The sequence below is a fragment of the Salvia hispanica genome, chromosome 2 (genome assembly GCF_023119035.1).
Source record: "Salvia hispanica cultivar TCC Black 2014 chromosome 2, UniMelb_Shisp_WGS_1.0, whole genome shotgun sequence".
Lineage (NCBI taxonomy): Eukaryota > Viridiplantae > Streptophyta > Magnoliopsida > Lamiales > Lamiaceae > Salvia > Salvia hispanica.
Genome location: NC_062966.1, coordinates 5,540,884 through 5,562,218, shown reverse-complemented (window position 1 = coordinate 5,562,218; position 21,335 = coordinate 5,540,884). Strand labels below are relative to the sequence as shown.

The 21,335-nt window shown below is 39.0% G+C and overlaps 3 protein-coding genes across 3 annotated transcripts; 1 reads left to right on the top strand and 2 right to left on the bottom strand.

Annotated features, from left to right (window-relative positions):
* Positions 1 to 413: 413 nt before the first annotated feature.
* On the bottom strand, positions 414 to 3,687 carry LOC125206179. The gene is made up of 7 exons (XM_048105467.1): positions 3,655 to 3,687; positions 2,666 to 2,769; positions 2,156 to 2,197; positions 1,563 to 1,625; positions 1,394 to 1,454; positions 894 to 953; positions 414 to 762 (listed from the first exon to the last, which is right to left on the bottom strand). The coding sequence occupies exons 1-6, from the start codon at positions 3,685 to 3,687 to the stop codon at positions 900 to 902; spliced, it is 357 nt and encodes a 118-aa protein (XP_047961424.1). The 3' UTR covers positions 414 to 762; positions 894 to 899.
* Positions 3,688 to 4,364: 677 nt separating this feature from the next.
* Positions 4,365 to 4,757, top strand: LOC125206178 (copper transporter 3-like). The gene has a single exon (XM_048105466.1). The coding sequence runs from the start codon at positions 4,365 to 4,367 to the stop codon at positions 4,755 to 4,757; it is 393 nt and encodes a 130-aa protein (XP_047961423.1).
* A 125-nt stretch (positions 4,758 to 4,882) lies between these two features.
* Positions 4,883 to 12,594, bottom strand: LOC125205477 (peptidyl-prolyl cis-trans isomerase PASTICCINO1). The gene is made up of 20 exons (XM_048104444.1): positions 12,268 to 12,594; positions 12,087 to 12,171; positions 11,932 to 12,001; positions 11,603 to 11,700; positions 11,184 to 11,306; positions 10,414 to 10,446; positions 9,351 to 9,409; positions 9,086 to 9,170; positions 8,763 to 8,921; positions 8,437 to 8,494; positions 8,097 to 8,245; positions 7,915 to 8,012; positions 7,698 to 7,767; positions 6,718 to 6,777; positions 6,094 to 6,150; positions 5,868 to 5,936; positions 5,713 to 5,790; positions 5,499 to 5,600; positions 5,342 to 5,413; positions 4,883 to 5,219 (listed from the first exon to the last, which is right to left on the bottom strand). The coding sequence occupies exons 1-20, from the start codon at positions 12,339 to 12,341 to the stop codon at positions 4,965 to 4,967; spliced, it is 1,854 nt and encodes a 617-aa protein (XP_047960401.1). The 5' UTR covers positions 12,342 to 12,594; the 3' UTR covers positions 4,883 to 4,964.
* Positions 12,595 to 21,335: the final 8,741 nt, after the last annotated feature.

Below are 21,335 nucleotides of genomic sequence, written 5' to 3'. Positions count from 1 at the left end.
ACCATTGTGCTCGCAAAAAGGTAATAAAGTGCTCGCAACAACCCGATTTGCTAGCACACTGCGAGCACTAATTGTGCTAGCTATAGCGCTTGTAGCAAATTTGCGACCATTTTGCGAGCAAAAGTTATTTTGCTAGCACCTTTTTGCTCGCTAATAGGAGAAGTTGACCAAGCTATATATGTGCTCGCAAATTTGCTAGCAACTCTAGTTGCTCGCTAATAGGAGAAGTTGACCAAGCTATATATGTGCTCGCAAGTTTGCTAGCAACTCTATTATGCTCGCAAGTTTGCTAGCACCTCTATTGTGCTAGCAGGTTTTTGGCCATTTGTATTCATCAGCAATTCTAATATATATATTTTTTAATTTATTATTTGGACAATTTATTAAATAAAAAATCATAATGACAATAAAAAAGTAACAAAACTAAAAAATTATATAAAATCAATAATATTGTTTTACACTTTTAGTTTATAAAGACTTGAGCTATTTTTGACTTATCATTTCGTCAACCTATTCACTGACGTTCATCAACCGTTCCCACCTCCTATTTTTTTTCTCTAAATCTGGGCGCAACTCGCATTTTGCTGTCTAGTTCAGCACGTGCTGCTGCATTTTGCCTCTCCAACTCCGCACGTGACAACTCAGTTTGCTTCTCCAACTGCTCGCGCACCTCAATAGTGACTTGCTCTCGCTGCATTTTTATTAAAGACTGAAGCAGTAGATTTTACCATTTTCTAACACGAGGCTTTATCTCCCAGCAACCTGCGATCCAAATTTACATGCATTTCATTCATAACGGTATGCAAAGCTAAATGATTGACTTGACTACTATAAAAATACTAGCAACAAAAAATAGAACTGTTTTGCAATTCGAATTTTGTGTAAAATCTTACTCATGTTCACTTCATCTCCTCCCAAGTGAATGAATTAGTACTTGAAGATCTTACTGAAATCTGGAAACAGAATATTAGCACTTAGTTAGCTGATCATAGTTTCCGGGATGAGAAATGAGAGGACCACATTTCATAAACAGAAATGAGATGTATCAGAGAGAATCTCATTCATAGTACCATCCTTATTTTCTTTACTTCTTATTCTCGAGTCACTGACTCTATATCTCTTGTATGTAGACCTAGTTCTAATACCATTTAGATAATTAAGTGAGAATCCTATATTTTCTTCTAATATATGTACTACAAAAAGGTAGCATAGATCCAATCTATTATAAAATGTATAAATACATATGCAAAACAAGAAGTGCATCTTCTCTGTGTGCCTTCTTGCACATCGGACATTAGAATAATGAACATCAGCATTTATTATAACTTAAGACAGTAAAGCCAAATACTTCACAATAAACAAATGAATCCGGATATACATAAGGGGGATTTACCTTCACATAGCGAAATCCTTGTGGATCAGCACAGCTCTTGCATCCTAACATGATCCCACACCTATACTCCATGAAATGTGAATTATTCTGAGTTGCATTCACATTACAATAACACAATAATATAGCATAACCTCAACAATTAATTAACAGAAGTCTTGCAATCACTTACCAAACATGTTCTTTTGTAACCCTTCTGCATCTGATCCCATAACTCCAAAGTTCTGCAAAGTGCCTACATCCAAAAACCAAAAGTTAATCTATACCAAATTCCTCGAGTAGTAAAGTTATGCGGAGAGATAATATATCCCCCCTTCAGCTGATTGAAGCACACCACAAAATTTCTTTAGGTATAACGGTTCTATTCATCAAGATTCTTAGTAGCACTGTTTCCAGAGCTTACAAACGAAGACCCAACAATTCTCTTTCCATCCAGAGGCCTAGTTGAATAATTGGTGTTACTTTGAACTTAACTTTTGTCAGTTTCAAGAAAAGGGGAAAAATGAAAGAAAGTGCAGATCAGTTTAAGTTGTGATTTCCTTTGCTATAGGATATATACTCGTCGATAAACAGCGACAAACATGATATAAAAATGGCCTTAGATTCTCATGTCTAAAACATCCAGTGTCACCTTTAGCCAAAATTACTAAAAGGTAAGAAATTATTGACTGTTGACAGTCGATTTGGATTACAGCAAATCTCTGCCCAACTGCCTTCTTTAACACCACAATTTGAGGAGATATTGAATATGTAGACATGTCTCACCTGGAACAAGATGTCTGTATTAGTAAGTCCCGGCAGAGAAACCTGGATGCAATAGTTTACCAAGAAACACCAACACACCACAATAAAATCTTCAGAGACCATCTCCATCATGTACGCACTTATTGAGCAGGGTTGTTTATGATATTAATTGTATAACTAGGCATCCAACAGATCAGGGGAAAAAAATAGAACAGAGCAGCCAAACTCTTGTTAACCAGAAGCACATGATTTACTATCAAGTCTGCTAAGTTCTTAAAATTAAATAGTACTAATTAGTCCAACAAATTTCAGTTCTACAACACTTTTCAGCAAGTTTAACTACACATTGTCATCCTAAATCCTTCGAAGTCAATTTATTAATTCATTTTTAAGTATGATTTAGTTAATTCATTAATTATATCACAAATTATCATGCTGTTAGCATCTCCATCAACAAACTTTCTCAAATCAACATCTAATAAGAAAAAAATCAGACTACGCACTAAATACAGAGTTTGGAAGGGTACGAACCATGCTATCTTCGACCTCATCCGGCGCGGCGGAGCTCGAGCCAAACCGAGATCTTTGCATCGCTTTGTAGGCTTGATTTTTCCCCATTTTCGTGATAGTAAATTCTACAATTTTATCCAGCAATAATCGATAAATTTTTTGAAGCGAGAGTCATGAAACAAGAGAATCTAAACAATTAAATGGGAGGTGTGTTGGAATAAAATGATTCATCAAAAAGAAGATTGAGAGTAGAGTTGTGGAGTTTCCATTTGTCTGATCAAAAGATTAGGCTGACAGATATTCTTACCAAGACAGTGAACTCGAGAAGTCTTGCAAGCGTACTTTTTAAATTGAGTTTTAGAAATCCCACCACTCAACTTAAAGGAGAGTGTTGAAAAAAAAATAATTAAATCATAATCTTGGAGCCCAAGAATATTTGGCGCACAAGGTTTTACTATATAAACATTCTTTGCAATGCTCTATTTAAAGGGTAACATATTATTCCATCTGTCTCATAAAAGATGTCACATTTCTATTTTTAGATAAAATTCTCCTTCACAATAATATAAATATTATATTTTCTACTTCCACAACACACAGAATAAAATCTTCTAAAATCCTGTGACATTTCACGAGTGTGACATCTCTTGTGAGACGGAAGGAGTATTAAATACGATCATTTTAAGTCAATAAAATGTATCCTTAGCTATTCTCATTTTTTACATTTCCATATTTCAATTCATTTTCAACACTTCTAATAGAGTTTCCGTGATTTTTGTAAGGATCTTCATGAGTGTTCTTAATTTGCTCTTGATTGTATGGATAATTTCTTTAAGTCGTTAAATCACGGACGCAGTATTAATATTCTTAATTTTGCTTTTATTGATTAAAGCAAAATGGACAATCTGGCATTCGTGTCGTTTTCTCAAATGCCGAATCAATATTTGCACACACAATAGTGACAATAATGTGACAATTTATTTGATTAGTGGGGGTACCCGATGACTTACCTGGCTTGGCTCCAGAATTATGCATATCGACATATTTCGGGGAAACACATTATACAACATAACGAAAATCATAATAATAGGAGTGTGTCAGTTGGCCCAACGGTGAGAGGTTAATATCTAAAACAAAGGTTTTAATAATAATAATAATAATATGGTTTAAAAACTATCATAAAATTTTTATTGTATATACAAGATTTAAATAGCCAATATTTTAATAAGAGATAAAGTATTAAAACATAAGAAAAAATCATTTACAAGAAAAAAAAAAACATAACAAAAAATCATACGATTACGCAAGCATTTCTTCATCTCACAAATCTAGTAACGTACATATAGTATTTTTTATTTCATACTATTAAACTACAAAGTCAAGAGGTAGTTACTGGATATTTGTTTTCGAAAGGCCGTCTGCCTTTTACATGTCCTTAATTTCAAACTCAGCTTTTGAAATGCTTGCAATTTATGCAGCTACCGTAGCTTCAAAGTCATATAATTAGCATCAAAAAATGTCACTTGACATATATCAATAATTAGCCTCACCCTTTATAAAACCTCAAGCAAGTTATGCAATCATTTCATCCATTCCACCAAATCCCAATCACTCCTCAAAAGACAACCAATTCTTTTCCAACTTGGCTTCATATTCACAACTAATCACATATATATGTGTGTGAAGAGAAGATTTCAGCCTGCATTTAATTTGAATTTGTATGGAGGCCTTCTCATTTAGCAGCTTTTGGAATTGGTATCTCATGAGGCTCTTGCCGGGGTGGCCCCACTACCAATCTCCTTACGACTATGGTTTCTCTCTCTTGTTAGTGTTTCTGCTTACCTTCACTGCTGAGTTCTGCTCCAACTATCCCGTCAGCCGACGAAGCGATCCGAGGGTCGCTGCACTGGGTGGTGCCGCCTTGAGGGCGCTTCAGATGTTCATGACTTACTTGGCCATCATAGCCATAATGGCCACCGATTTCGTCTTCTTTGCAGCAGCGGTGGCCGGACATGCCGCCGGAAATCTTGTTGCTGGTCTGTATCAGTATCATATCGAAGAGGTCGAGTCTGTGTTGTATGACTGTAGCTGTGGAAATTATTACACTATGTGAATCAAGCTATGTCGGAGGTTGAATGCAGTTGAATATTTATTTTCTTGTTCGTTAATTTTCTTCGAAAGATGTGTCACGCATGAGTTGTAATACATGAGATAAAAATAACAAGGAAGAATGATAAGTTATCTCCAAAAATGTATGGTCCTCTCCTTTCATATTTAGATAGATAACGTGACATCAATCTATTCCAAGTGAGATAAAATATCACAAAATGGCACATCTATCTAATCCAAGAGTTGTAAAAAGGTTCCTGGTACTAGGCCATAATCTGGACCATATGCTTGTAGGTAGAGGAGCGGTGGCCTCGAGAAGATGCTCTTTACCGTCATTTATAGCATCGCGGTTATCCGCATCGAGGGGAGCCTCTTCTTGCAGATCCTTTCCACCAGCCTCAGAAATCTCCCCTGGTTTCTTGTCAAACAATCCCTTAAACTGTTGACGAGCTCGTTTGTGAATTTCCTGAACAACCCAGTGGCGCACATTGGTTCACAAACAAATGTAGTAACTTTTATGAAACCTTAATATCTGTTATGATTAGAAGTGTTCCATAACTGAGCCAAGATTTGTTTTTTGATACTAACCTGCTCCTCCTTTTTCAGTTTGAGAAGAGCTGCATTTGCGGTTGCTTCTGATGATTTGTCGACGCTCATCATCTAAAACCAAGAAGACTGATTCAGATGGGAGATAAATAATTATATGACTGCCTTTACCACCAGTAACATTTCAATGATGTTGTACCTTACTGAAATCTGCTCTAGCTTCTTCGAAGTTACCAACAGCCATGTATGCCATTCCACGGCGATACAGAGCTTTGACATGAGCTGGGTTGGCATCCAATACCTTTAAATGCAGAAACGCATTAGTCGGTCATTTCATGAGATTTCAAAAGCTAGCTACCTTCTTAGTAGGAATCTAAATCTGGAAAATATTCACCATAAGGTTTGGGGATTACCTTATTGCAACTTTCAACTGATTTCCTATATTCGCCAATTTTCAGCAAGCACGCAGCCATGTTCAGGTGCAGCAAATCCTTCAACCAATTTGAACAAGTACATAAATTAACTCGTTTCTGAAGATAATATTGCATAAATTCCTTGTAATACGTACTCTTGTGTTTGAAAATTCTTTTCCCTCCTCATCATCTTGAGGATTAACATGATTAAATTCCCGAAGCACCTGGAAAAGCAATCCAAATCACTCAATAACAGTATGCTAGTCAGAAATAACTCAAAGGGCTGAACAACTAAAATGGATAAAAGCAATGTATATTAAAAATACATGCTGCCTCTGAAAGCTTAGGAAAAGAACTGAGATCAAAATAAAAGGAAATTACATGTTCATATTTTGCTTTGGCAAGTTCATATTTGCCTTCTTTGAATAGCCTGTTACCCTGAAATATACAGAGTATAACATTGCTGCCTCAGTATGAAGAAATATCAAATATTTACAACTTAAGAACAAAAGCATAAAGTATAAGCATGGTTCGACCACAGAACAATAGATACTGTTGATTCATCTAGAATTTAGTGAAGGAAAGAAATGAAGCTTGAAAGACTATTTTTAATGAAAGAAAAAAGTCCACAATCTCACATTGTATTGATGATTGTTCATGAACTACCTGGAACATTCATCAACTTGTAAAGGAAGAAAGATATGAATAGAGAATGTATATTGTGAATTCTATCGGTGCACATCATCATTACAGATGCATCAGTACATATCTTCTGATTGTACTAAACTTTTTACACACCTGCTGCAAGCAGGTCAGTAGTTATGTCTCATGGTGGTTACTGATTCTGGTATAACATGCATTATGTTAAGATACTTATACATCACATAAAGATTTCCTTCCCTGCCGTATACACTTTTATATTTGTTCTCGCCCCTTCCCATTTTGAGAAGAAAAACACATTGACAAATGAAAAAAGTCCCCACTGAGTAATCAAGTAACATATACCGTGCCTTTGATCTTCTCAACATCATCCATTATTTCTCTAAAGTTGAAACCTGTCCAGTCCTGCATCAAGGATTCAATCAGCAGCATTGCAGATTGGGCAGAACAAATTCAGCCAACAAAGAAATCTTTAATTTTTTGGCAGGATACAAGAAATACATTGTACTCCCTCCGTCCCATTGAAGATGACTCATTTTCCTTTTTGGTTTGTCCCAACCAAGATGACCCATTACTTAAAATGGAAACACCTCTATCTCTACTTTATTCCCTCTGTCTAACTCTCTCCTCTTAACACACAAAATATAACTGCATAAAATCCCGTGCCGCCCAAGGAAGGGGTCATCTTCCTTGGGACGGAGGGAGTACTATTTAATCATAATAAATACTCCCTCCGTCCATGAATAGGAGTCTCATTTCTATCCGGCACGGGTTTTAAGAAATATTAAGAAAAGTGGATGGAAGAAAATTAGTGGAATAGGGGTCCCACTTGTATACATTAGTTTTAAATGATATGTGAGTGAAATGAGTTAGTGGAATGTGGGGTCTCTTTACCATTTATGGTAATTATGAACCGGGACTCCTATTCGAGGACGGAGGGAGTAGGTTTCTAAACAGGATTAGGCTACAGTGAAATTTTTTTGACCCACTGTATTTATGTTAGATTTTTCAATTATTGGGTGCTCTCGTATTCATAGCATGAGACATTAATCAAATTATCATTGATCATAATAAAACTGCAACAAATTTAGACTGAGTGATGTGTCTATATATTCCATTAGAAATACCCTTATGTGTCTGAGGCTATTTAGTTATCCATTTCTCACTAGTTTTCATTAACAAAAGAGGACAAAATAATACATTTCCTCAATCGAGTTCCCATACTCATAATTTAAAGATGACATTTCAATATTGAATGCATGGGCCACATGTAAGATTATTGTGGTTCAGTTTTTATTCCATATCATGATCTTAAATTTTCTTACCTTTTGCTTCTCGTAATCAAGAAGCTCAATCTCCCATTTTACATAAGCACCTTCAGGAACGTTGGCTGGCCTGTTCATATTAATGAACAACAGAAACTAGGTAAATAAATAATTGGAAATAAGTAGACCATGATCGACAGGTTAGCAGCAGAAGAAGTATTTTTTAGCAACATTTACACTACGTGTAATATCTATGTACGATCACTGGTAGTTTAACCTTGGAAACTTATCGTAAGCATAGTCTGGGGGGCATGTGACCGAAGCTATCTCTCCAGGTAACATCAATCTTGTGCACATTTCAAACCCTTCTGGCACCTATTAAAACCAGAAGTAAATAACAGATCTACAAAAGCTTTAAAGAAGTTGGACATATAAGCTTAGCTCTGAAGTGTGTCTTACAAGGCCTTCCCCTGATCTGAACTCAAAAGGCTGATCAGTGTTATCAACTCTTGTATCATAGAAAACAGTGTTTTCCTCATTGAGAAGCATCCCCTTGTAGTGGACACGTAACAGGCTATCATGAAGAGGGCAATCCATAGGAAATTCACCTAATTATTTGGAATATCACAGAAAGTACACAGGAAATGTTTTAGCAATTTAATATGCTTTATTAGGCAGAAAGAAACCTATAATGAAGTTGGTAAATGACTATTATTACAATTATTGACTTTATCCGGTGAACTGGCATTCGTTCAATATAATAGATCAAGGAAACAATAGAATAATTATTGAACAGAACCTCTCCCATCTCGCAAACGGCGTTTTATCAAGCGCCCATCCCCAAGGACATCACGGACCTGCGAATCCAAACCAAGTTATCTCAAATAACTTATAAATAGATTTGACAAAGCGCAATTGATTAGACTCCTCCCCCCCAAAACACACACCCCGATAGAAAATTGGATACTAACTTTTCCTCGAACAAGGAGAAATGAAAAGATAAGCTACTGAATATAACCATGCATTTTAATATTGGTTTACAATCACACCATCCCCTAGATGTAGCTCCCTGAGATTCTTTCCTTTGAACAACCATGAAAAGGGTAAACATATTATGCGTTTTACCTGAACAAAATGCAGCAACTCTACTTCAAAGTGGACTTCAGAAATACCTTCAATGGAGGGCATCAGAGGGCATTGAGTTAAGTATTCCTTAATGACATAAATAACTGCTTTTTCTCCTCGTGTCATTGTTCCAATTCCCAACTCAAGACCTTTTGGTATCTAAACACAAGAAAGAATAATAAAAATAGAACTTAGATATGTATAGCTATTAGTTATCTTAAAAAAAATATTAGCAAGGTATTATCAAAAAATATACATTAAACATGTCTGAAGACAAAAATAACCATAATACATGAACATAAATAAAGGAATGTGCTGCTTACTTCAGATTTACCATAGGTGAACAGAAACGGTTCCCCATGTGTATGAGAATATATCACCTTTCCATCTCCAGACTTCCCTGATATCCTACACGCAATCATATGCAAGGTAAATAACTAGTCAAGCCAAAAGTTTACAGGAACACAAAGAACCATTGTTGAGCACTACAAAAGAAATATATAAGGCTGTAAGAAAAAACACAGAGAGATAGATTAGCTTCATATCTCCAAAACTGAAGAGAAATTGTTAAAGAAGCAGTTCTTATACCAAGCTTTAACTTCATAGGGTTCTCTTGGTTGTTCCCAACCTTGTCCATCTTCCTCGACCTATTAGAAAAATTAAAATAAAAACAGTCATTCAATTATTCTCCTCATAATTATGCTTTAACATCTTAAACACGTTAGCCAAGAAAATATCAATCATCAAATAAGTATGCTCTAATAATAGTGCCTTGTTGTATGATTATGAAGGCTTATTATTTTGTATAATGCTCTACTTAACCTAAAATCATGGCAAAGATAAAGGGTCAACTTCCACTTATATGTCATTCCACACTTTCATGAGTGAAACCGACGTAGGATATGTATCAATCTATCCCCTCTCGAACCGGACGGCACATGTCGGGTGGTAAACCCAAAGCCATGGGCCCACCATCCATTTCTTTCCATGCGGGCCCACATCTTCTGTGGCAACACTTTGGTCACACCTTCGGTTAGCCCATTTCTGTAGCCTTTCGGTCACACCTTTGGAACCACGTTCACCACACCAAATTCATAGGAACATAAGTCAGGAAGCCCTAACTTAAACCAAAACCATGGTCAAAGCTAAAGGGTTAGTCCCACTTATATGTTATTCCACACTTTCATGGGGAACCGATGTGGGCCCAAGGGCCATCAAATGGATGGTGGGCCTTGTACTTAGATATGTCATCCGAAGTGTTCCGTCTGTGGACATTTGGCTCAAAAGGGGGATGGATTGATATGAATCCCACATCGGTTCCACATAAAGTGTGGACTAGTATATAAGTGGGAGTCAACACATGGTTATGGATTAAGTAATTGCTCCCTAGGTTATGGATTAAGTAATTGCTCCCTAACTTATGTGCTTATCATGATCAGATGTCATACAAAAAGCAGTAATGCATCATTCATATGTAACTAGGCAATGGATAAAACAGGCAAAGCGGGTTGGAATCAGAGTAGGGGAGACAGGGCTACGTGCTGGGTAGCGCAGCACATCTGTTTTGGGTGAATCTCCGCAACTTGGCTACAAGGTAAAAGCAATAGCAAACACAGGTAATGGGTTGGAACTTGGAATCCCTGAAACTTACCTTCTTTAAGACACCTAAATCTTCAGTAATAACCTGAGAAAATGAAGGGAAAACATCCAAATTAATAGCTTCAGGGAGGTTGAAATTCTCCAAGCTGAGTATCACACGGCAAAAGTCTAGGAAACGTAAAGTTAAATCCGTTCAGAAATGACGCCAAAGTTAATGAGATAATAATCAATACTCCCTCCATCCCATAAGAATAAGAACTTTCGAAGGGGCATGGGGTTTAATGAACAATTGGTAAAGTAAGAGAGATAAAAAGAAAAAGTGATTGAAGTATTGTTAGTTGAGAATGGGTCACACCTCTTTAGAGAGAAAAAAATTTCTAAATTAGAAAGTTCTTAATTTTAAGGGACGGACTAAAAAAAATAGTTTATATTTTTAAGGGACGGAACGAGTATGTTATTTGAGAATGTATGATGGTACAAAGTCAGTTGCAAAGCACACAAATATAATGTATAAAACTGTCTAAGCAATGAAAAGATCCGTGCATAAATTTGTATGCAAATAGCATCAAGACCACACATATTTAAGATCTTTGAAATCATAGCATAATAACAGAGAGTATGCACCTACCAGAGTTCAGCAATTTTTGTATGGGAACATATAGGGTGCAATTCTCTAATTCTACAAGTCTTAACCAATTGTAGATCACATATTGACGTGAGCATATAAACTGCATTAGTGTTTAACAAATAAGGTAGCCTCTTAAAACTTGTGATTTATAAAAACTGGTGTAAAGCTAATAAGAAAAATTAAGACATTTTTACCTTGACTTTCGAGAATTCAATCAACTCTATCTCAAAATGAAGTTCATCATCCTTGGGAAAGCCATCGGGAACAGAAACAGGGCAATCCTCCTCACCATAATGCAGCTCAGGTTTTACCTTGAACTGATATCAAATATACATCATCACCCAGTGCAATCAAGGCAAAAAAATGAGGTTTCTCGACCGGCCACCCACGATGTTTTGTATACATTAACTTTATATGGATTTTTATTCTAAAAGGATATACATATCAGCAATCTCACTTAGAAGAGAGACTGTAAGTACATATAGTCTAAAACCAGTAAGTATCCATTAAGAGTGTTATATTTCTGTTACTCCAAAAACTATACACATGAAGGAGTGAAATGATACGTTAAGTTTAAAGGGAAATCGGCGATAACATGTTGTAAAACACCTACCATTGCAACTTCACCTTTCAACATTGTAGGAAATCCTTCTAGCAATCCCAATATGATCTTGCTTTTTCCCAATACCTGTCGTTTTGGAATACCTTTGCCTGTACTCAAGAGAGGTGAGATAGTCCTTTGCCAAGTAAGCATAAACAAAATGAAAACTAAGCAATAACAAATTACTGCTCTGCAAAACTAACCTTAAGCCATCTAATTATACTAATATAGGAATACCTTTAAATGCTAAATATGAATATTCTACTAGAACTAGTTCAGCTAAAGCACATACCCCCCCCCCTATCTTACCAATGGTCATGATAACAGAAAAGCTTACTCACCTCCATATTCTGATCGAGTCGACTCCACAACAACGCCATCTAATGTCCGTATTGTACAGTGATATATAATCTGGATAAAACGTCATATTTATAAAATCACATCCATTTCTCCACAGAAGAATCATCACTAGCTATTAAACAAAAAAACAGTCAACCTGATCACCCTCTATTGGTGTCTTTTCACCAGCTCCAGGCCTTATCAAAGCCTTCATCAAGCTACCAGGAGGCATTTTCTTTTTCCTACATACAATTAATTGTGCAGTCAGCTAACTAAAATAAACACTTATACAAACTTTAAACAAAGAAAGGATGAAATAGACATAAAATTGTTCTCACCTTTTGTCATCTTCAGAAGCTGGCTTTTTCTTTTGCTGTTTGAGTTGTTGATCCGATTCCTCAACCACGGCCATGGTATAAATTCAGCAATAGCAGGATAATTCAGTTGAACTCGCGTAAATGGACTATTGGAGCTCAATTTCTGATTACAGAAAATAATTGAAACAGCGATGAACCCTAGGCGACACGGGAAAATAAATTAGGTTGAAGTAGTTGAAAATTATTGCATCTGTCTGCTTTCAGCATTTCCCATTAACTTTTTTCTGCCGTCGATTGTATTATTTCATTTCAGTTTGACGGGTGAGAACTTTACTCAATTGATCAAGTGTTATGTAGTTGGCCGATTAATTGAGTTTAAGTACTCATATTTAATATTTCCAACAGTAATATATGGGTTCTGGATCTAGAGCAACCTAACTACAGGATAAATAAACAACGTAAATCATTTTTTTTTTTTCAAAATCCTATATTTAGTACTCCCTCTCATCCCATAAAAGATGTCACACAGCACGAGATTTTAGGAGATTTTGTTTTGTGTGTTAAATGGAGAGAGAAAATATAGTTTTTATATTCATGTGAGAGAAAACTTTTTCTAAAAAGAAAAATGTGACAACTTTTGTGGGACAAACTAAAAAAGAAAGTGTAACATCTTTTTATTAGTTCTATGTTTTTGGAGGCTAGCTCCATTGTTCTTCTCATTACTCCCTCACTGGTTCATACACCACTTGAAGCCTTCGGCCACTTGTCGAAGGAGAGTCGCCTCCGTTCCAGCCAGCCATCGTTGTTAGAAGTTATTCAAAGATCCACAAAACAATATTTACTTATTTGGTTTTACGTTTTGCTAGTTCTACTTTTATTATCTTTGCATTCGAAGTGGATTTGAGCTATTATTCCGTTTTGAACACCTTGTGCCTTGAATCTCGTTGCAATGGAAGTTTTATGTTTATTTATTTCGTGTTTCAGCCTTGTTAAGTTTCTTTCTGCCTAGTTAGTTAGATCTAGTAATTTAACGTTCGATCTTTCCTTTCATGTTGAATCTGTTTAAGAAGTAGATGTGGTGATTACTGACAGTCGCCCTTTCCGCTCTCGTCTCCATCTTCTTGAAAGTTGTGTGTGTCGTCGCAAGCTACTCAAGTTGGGCAGTCGACCTGATCAAGCCAGCCTACTTCTGTCTGTTTCACCTACAAAACTGCGGGTGAGTGGATCTAGTAAAGCTCGGACTGATCAAGCTGAGAGTGAGAAGAAATGAGAGGCTGAAGGGAATACGACATCAAAAACCTTAACCCACTGATACTAACTAATTAGCATAGGGAAGTAAGGATCGATTCCACAGAGATGAGGCGTTTTGAATTGTTTGTGTGATACGGCTTGGGGCTTGGCTCTTGCCACGCTTTACTTTGGGGTGGGTTAAGTATCTACAGATGCGGAAAAGAAAAGAACTAAGTAAGTTGAACAACTAAACTACCTAACTGATCAACTCAGAAAACATTACTATAAAAATACAAACAGAATAAACGGGGTTGTCAGGCCCCTGCAGAAGGGTACGAAAAGCAAAACAACTTTAACAGGGATCGTCTTCCTCAACAAATCAGCATAAAGAAAATAGAGCAGCAATAGATATGAAAAGCTGAAGAAGACGAAACAAAAGAAAACACATAAAACTTAAAATTACTCCTACGATTTAAGCTACGACAACGTAAAAACAAGAACTACGGCTAAAGCATGCAAAGACGAAAAGAAAACACATAGATCTAAACAGAAAACAGAGACTCAAACAGAAAACAGAAAATCTAAGCTAAGACTCGCATAAAACACAGGAAAATTAATTATAATGGAAACCGCCCTCACCCTAATCATTCATATTCTAACAATAATTTCTTGCAACCCCCCGCAAGATTTAAGCAAGGGAGGAGTAGTTGAGCCCGTCAAGAAAAAAGAGAATTATGACCAAGGAATCATGAAGATCTTGGAAGTGATCGCGCAAGATAGAAAAGTCAATGATACCAAGATCGGAGTTGTGGAAGCTAGGATCAACAACCTCGAGCAAGGGATAAACATAATCTCGGCTGCCATTTCAAACATCAACACTCAAATAGAGTAGGTCCAAAAGAAACTTGATGGGACAAGGCAAAGGCAGCAGCACGAGTGGACGATATCAACAAGAAGTGGGTGGTGAAGCAAAAATATGGGGACTGCCCAGCCGCCGGCGGACCGCCGCTGACCTACCAATTGCAGTCTGCCAGCCACCGGCGGACCGCCGCATACCCCGCGGCGGGCCGCCACTGACAAGGCACAATCGTCTACCAAATAGGAGCTTGTGCAGCATAACGGGATTGTACTCCCTTTTCAACCAAAGAGGAAGTTTAAGCTCGAAGAGTAGTTCAAGCATTTCCTAAACATGTTTTGTAAGATCCATACTAATATTCCTCTAGTTGAATCGCTGCAGGAAATTCCAAAATATGCAAAACTACCAAGGGAGACGATGATGGGGAAGAAAAAGCCGACTAAAGTCGGCCTTAAGCTACTACATCATTGCAGCGAGATCATCCAAAAGGAAAGTGCAGTAAAGCAGAGAGATCCGGGCCAGTTTATCATTCGGTGCCTGATTGGAGAAGGGAAAGTTGACAAGGCCCTATGCGACTTAGGGTCATCCATCAATCTCATGCCACTAAAGTACTACAAGAAGCTAAACATTGGGCCGCTCAAGACTTCAGACGTTACACTTAGGTTGGCCGATAACTCGTCTACTAAATCAGTGGGTATGACTGAGGATGTGTTGGTAAAGGTTGACGATTTCATCTTTCCTGCCGATTTTATTGTTCTTGATATGAAAATGGACAATAATGTTCCTCTAATCTTGAGTAGAGATTTTCTAGCCACTTGCAAAGCCTTGATTGATGTAGGTCGTGGGGAGATCACAATCAGTGACAATTATAGTCGCTCCACCTATAAGATCGAGAGTAAGATGCTTAAATTTGAGGAAGCAAAGCAGGCAGAGATGGAACGGCAGTGCAGGGCAATCATGGTCACGGACTTGACAAAGCCTCATGATCCATTTGAAGTGGAGGACCCTTCAACCTCCACAATTTACATTGTCAACAAGGTAAGTCCTTCTTCCAAAAAGGACGAACCTAACTCTTCAAATTCTGTTCCGCAGAAAAAGAAGCAAAAGAAGAAGAAAGCACCGAAGGAAGACCCCGAGATCTATGTGATTAAAACCAATAAGGGGGAATACAAGTGGTGGAAGAAGCTAGGGACCAAGCTGCTCCCAATGCCGATTTTCAACACTAGGATCGCTGATCCGCCCAACTAGTGGGCCACTTCAAGTCGAGCTAACGACTCAAAACAAAAGCTCTTGTTGGGAGGCAACTCAATTTTGTTTTGTTATTTCTTGTTATTTTCGTTTTTGCCTTTCCTTCACAAAAAAAAAAATAATTCGAGTGGCGGTCGCCGCACTTAACACGATGGTTGCCACACGTGTGTTTACATGTGCAGGATGGAGTCGGGCCTAGGGCAGGCTTAGGGTGGGCCAGAGTAACCGCTGAGCGGGCCGCGGCGGCCCGCCAGGAAGTGCCATTTTCAAAAGCCCGTGTGGCGGTCCGCCACGCATTACGCGACGGTCTCCACGGACGATCCAGAGATGAGAATTGGCTCTTATAAGGTAAGTTTTTCATTCCTTTTCCCATTCCTTCCTTGCACACACCCCACCATTATAAATCACCAATTTCACACACCCACACTCTCATTCTCTTAATCCTCTCCAAGTTTAGAGTTCTGCTTCAATTTTCTCCAACATAAGGTGTGAGTCCTTACTCAATTTCTAAGCTTTGCTTTAATTCTTTCATGGATTTAGGTGTTTTTGGATGAATTGTTCGGTAGAAACTCTTATTTTATGATGGGGGATGATTGTGTGTGCCTATTTTTGAATTTCCATGGTTTAATTTGTATTTTGGGTGGTGAATTGTTGTTTAGTGAATAGTGATTCTCTCTTGTTCTTAAGCTAATATGTTGCGATCATGTTCATAGCATTGTGAGACTATTATTATTTTCATGAATTGTAATACTTGTGATTTTTTTTAGAGATTATTGATTTGTATTGATTTATGGTTGATACGTCTCCGCATGGGGGATGAGTTCACGTTGGGGGATGGAATGAAGTGTCCTATTTTTGTTGATTATGCTCTAATGTTAACATGCTACAATTTAGGATGCTATGATACACAAACTTGCACATGATTCTTGATTCTTGGTTTTTACTTAGTTAAGTGCAAGTTTGGGGGAACCTTTGATTACCTATTTGTTGGTACTCTTTTTAAGAGTGTAAATTTTCTTTTGTAGGATAATGAAATCAAAAGGAAAGCCCGAGAACGCGAAGAATTATTGCATTAGCCTTGCCACAGATGAGCAAAAGGCTATGTGGAAGAAGGTGTCGGCAAGAGAGATGACACCCTTGAGATATCCCCACGATTTTCCTCTCCAAACTTTGGGGATCATGGAGGATTTTTGGAGGTTGTGCGACGTGGGCGATGGGAACGGTCTCGTCTACATGTTCCAAAGGAAGTGGCCATCTTTTAGGAAGCTCACTCTTGAGTTTCTTAGCTCACTCAAGGTCACCAAGGATCGCCGCCACAATGTCCCGCTAAGCATCGACTTCCGCCTAAGCAACCGTTGGCACTCGCTTACCATGGATGAGCTTAGTGGAGTGTTCCATTGCTTTGACTCCAATCCCGAGGTGAACAATGACTATGATTTTTCCGAGGTTTGGGGCGCGATGACTAATGAGCAAGAGCACGCCGCGGGTTATGCCAAGTCTTCGTCGATTCGCAACCCCGTCTTGAGGTACCTCCATCGCGCTATGACACAACTCATGTTTGCTAGGGTTGATGGGGGAGTGTCTCCCAAACGGAGCTTAATGTGATGTGGTGCCTGCTCAACAAGAAGAGATTCGGCTATGGAACCCTCTTTACACTTTATGTGGACCGGATCACGAAGAAAGACAGAGGCATTATAAGTTGTGGGGGCTTGATCACGGCAATTGCCGAACACTTGGGCATCTCTCTCGCCGGTTTGACGGAAGATGGTGGGGAGCGATTTATCACTTATGAAGTGCTCTTCTCGGTGGGATTATTGAAAACCGACTATTGGGGTCAATGCTTTTTCTTGCAAGTAGCGGGGGATCATTTCCCCGTCCAATCCCGCAGTTGACCAGGGTCGATATTTGGGCGAACCAAGCCAATTGGAAGCTCAATACTCCGGCCCACCGAAGAGCCATTGAGGCCAACCCCATCAATGAGGAGTTTAGAAAGAAGAACATCCCTTCTCGCATTCCCGTCTTTGAAGCCGAAGATGACTCCACCTATGATGCTATTGATCACTATAATGAGGAAGGGGAGCATTCGCATGCCCAAGATAGTGGAGTGCCGCCACCACCACCGCCCCAATATAGCCAAGAAGAAGAAGAAAAGGAAGTGGAGGACCATCGCGCCGGACTTGAGCGAACCGCCGCCGCGGGAGGCCAAATCCCTATGAGGAGTTCCAATCGAACACCTCCGCCCAACTAGGAGATATTTACTCCTACATGCAAAACATGTCCAACACTTGGGACAATCGATGGGCGGATGAGGCCACAATTATGTATGATTCAATACAACTTGCTTCAAAAGCGGGGAGTTCAATTTAGATCCACTTAGTAGACATAGGTTTGGTTTCCCTTAAAAAGGCCCCTTTGTTAATTGAGAGTGAGGACTTTTAAAAGGGTCTTGGGACTTTTTGGAGTTACGTGTTAGGATTGACAACCCAATATTAGTAATCAACGTTTGTTTTCGCGGGGTTTTTAATTTTAGGTTTTTTCGCCCTTTTCCCAAAGTATTAAGTTTGTGCTGGGTATTGTAGTTTGGAATTTGTAAACCAAAAAAGCAAAAACCCTTGGGAAAATTCCCCTTTCTCTATACTTTTCCCCCGTTTTGCTTGGATTTAGTTTTTTCTTTTTTTTAATTTTTCCTTTTTTTAAAAAAAGTTACAAAAAATTCTTGTTTCTCAGATAGTAATTGGTTCAAAGTAGAAGATAGACATTTTGTGTACATCTTCCCCGTGTTAAATCCCCGGTAAAACCCTTTTTTGCTATACATACCTCTGTTATTTTGGGGTTATTTATAGGGGAAATAAAAAGTGCATCAATTTTTTGGCGCCGGGGGGGAAAATAATTCATTTTGGGAATTGAAAATTTCAAAAGAACAATTTTACTATTTTTGGTTTTTTCTTTTTCCAATTTTATTTTATTTTATTTTTTTTTTTTTTTATTTTTTTTTTTTTTTTTTTTTTTTATTTATTTTTATTTTTTTTAGAATGGTATGATTGTACTTTCCGGGGATAAAACCCCCCAAATTGGAAGGATCTAGTGGTACTTTTTCCCGACAAGTACTACCCATTTGGCACCACCCTTTAAAGCTTGGGGGAGTTTTTTCCAATTCGTCAAGGACCCGAGGGGCACCTATAAAAGCTCTCGCACGTTTAAAACTCTCCCCGCAAATCCCCGAACCAGGGTTTTTTGGAATAGACCATGGTAGGAATCCTTTATAAGGGGTTTTTTAACGAAAAAATCTCTAGTTTTTTTATTCGGGGGCGAAGGGGGGATTCTTGAAAAAAGGGGGGGTTTCCTTTGTATGGGGTGAAAAGGGGAATTAGCGGGATGGGGGTTTTGGTCCAAAGAAAAACACAAGGCAAAAGGCTGGTTTTGCGGTGAAGAGACCATGGGGGAATGAGACATCTAAAGAATTGGCATCCATCGAGCAAGACTTGAAAAATTAGAAGCCCCCGACAAAAGGGGGAATGTCATAAAAGATGTTAAATATGCCCCAAAAGGGGGGGTTAATGTGAGAAAAAAAAGGGTGGAGCCACCTCCAATGGAAAAAATATGAGATGGGCATAAAAGATCTTGGAGGTGATGTTGAAGATAGGAAGATTAATGACACCCAAACCCGGAATTTTGAAACGGGGAAAACAACCTCGAGCAAGGAATAAACCCCGTCCCGGCAAAACCAATATTACCACTGGGGGGGCCCCGGAGTGGATGATTTAAAAAAAAAGTGGGTGGCAAAAAAAGGGGGGCTCCCCCGGTCGGGGCGGACCCCCGGGGAAAGCCCCAAAGCCCCCCCGGCGGCAAATCAAACCCCGGGGGCCCCCCTTGATCCCCCGGGGACCGGCCGCCCCCGCAGCGGCCCCCCCATGAAAAAGGGGGAATCGCCCCTAGGGGGGAGCTTGTGCGGCCCGGGATTGTACCCCTTTTTCCAAAAGAGGAAGTTAAAGGCGAAGGCGGTTCAAAAAATTTTCCAACATGTTTTCGGGGTAAAATTCTAACTTCCACTTTTTGGGAATGGGTTCCCGGGGGGGTCCGTATGAAAAGGGCTACTAAGGGGGGGCGGTAATGAGGAAGAAAAAGCCGACAAAACCCGGGACCTTCTCCCGCAAAAATTTGCAACGAGATCACCCGAAAGGAAAGGGGGGTGAACCCCAAAGGACCCGGGCAGAAAAATCATTAGGTGGGGGTTGGAAAAGGAAAAAAGTTGTAAGGGCCCTCTGTGATTTGGGAGCAAGCATCAAACTTTCCGGGCCCGGGAAATTTTATAAAAAGCTCAACATGGGGCCCCCCAAGATTCGGGATGTGACCAAAAAGGTTGGCCGTTTCCACCCCCCATCAACCGGTGGGTATGATTGAGGATGTCTTGGTGAAGGTAGACGATTTCATCTTTCCCCGGGACTTCATTATTCTTGATATGAAAGTAGACAAGAATGTACCTCTAATTTTAAACCCGGGTTTTTCTTGCCACTTCAAAGCTTTGATTGATGTAGGTGGTGGGAGATCTTCAGTGATAATCAGGGGCCAAATCCCCTTTATAAGATCGAGGCGAGATGCAAAAGTTTGAGGAGGCAAAGCGGGCAAAAATGGAACAACGGTGGGGAAACGGTCATGGTTCCGGACTTGACCAAGTCTAAAGACCCCTTTAAAAAGACGGAGGATCCCTCCTCCCATTACATTATCAAAGGGTAAGACACTCTTCTAAAAAGGGTGATGCTAATTCTTCTACATCTCCACGGGAAAAGAAACTGGGAAAAAAAACACCCAAAGAGGACCCGAGATATACATCATCAAAACGAAAAGGGGGAAATACAAGTGGTGGAAGAAGCTAGGGACCAAATTCTCCTAAAAAATTTTTCCTCGAGTTATTGATCCCTTTACTAGTGGGCCATTGTCAGTGCGACTTTAACAAAAGCACTTTTTGGGAGGCAACCCAAATTTTTTTTTATATTTTTTTTTTTCTCGTTTTTTTTTATGTTACGTAAAAAAAAAAAAATTTGGTGGCGGTCGCCGCACTTAAAATTTGGCCGGGCGCCACACGTGTGTTAACATGTGGGGGGAAAGGGTGGGGGTTAGGGCGGGCGGTAAGCTTTCACGGGCCGGGGGCCCCCCCGGGGTTTTTGGTTTCCCAAGGCCCCCTGTGGGGCCCGCCACGGGAAACCCCGGCGGTCGCCCACGCGGGCAGGGAGTTTTCCCCCAAAAAAATTATGTTTTTCCCTTCCTTTTCACATTTTTCTCAAATTCCTTCCTTGCCACCCCCTATATAAATTACCAAATTCACACCACCTAAAAATTTCTCTCCCAAATTTTCTCCAAAATCTAGAGCTCTTCTTCTACAAATTCTCTCCCCCAAAAAGGTTGAATCCTAACTTTTTTTTCGGGGTTTTTCTTTACTTCTTATGGATTGTGCTTTATTTTGGGTGAATTGTTGGGGGGGAAAACTCTTAATTCATGATGGGGGGTGACTATGTGTATGAATTTTGAATTCTTTTGGTTTAATTTTTGTTTATTGGTGATTATTAAGTTGTGAATGATGATTCTCTCTTGGTTTATAGTGTTTAAAAGTTGCAATCATGTTCAAACATTGTGACTTCCATGAATTGCAATATTTGTGATGTTGTAGAGATTGTTGGTTTTTTTGGATATTTGGTTGATCGTCTACGCATGGGGGGTGAATTCACGTTGGGGGATGATTTGTTGTGTCCTAATTTTG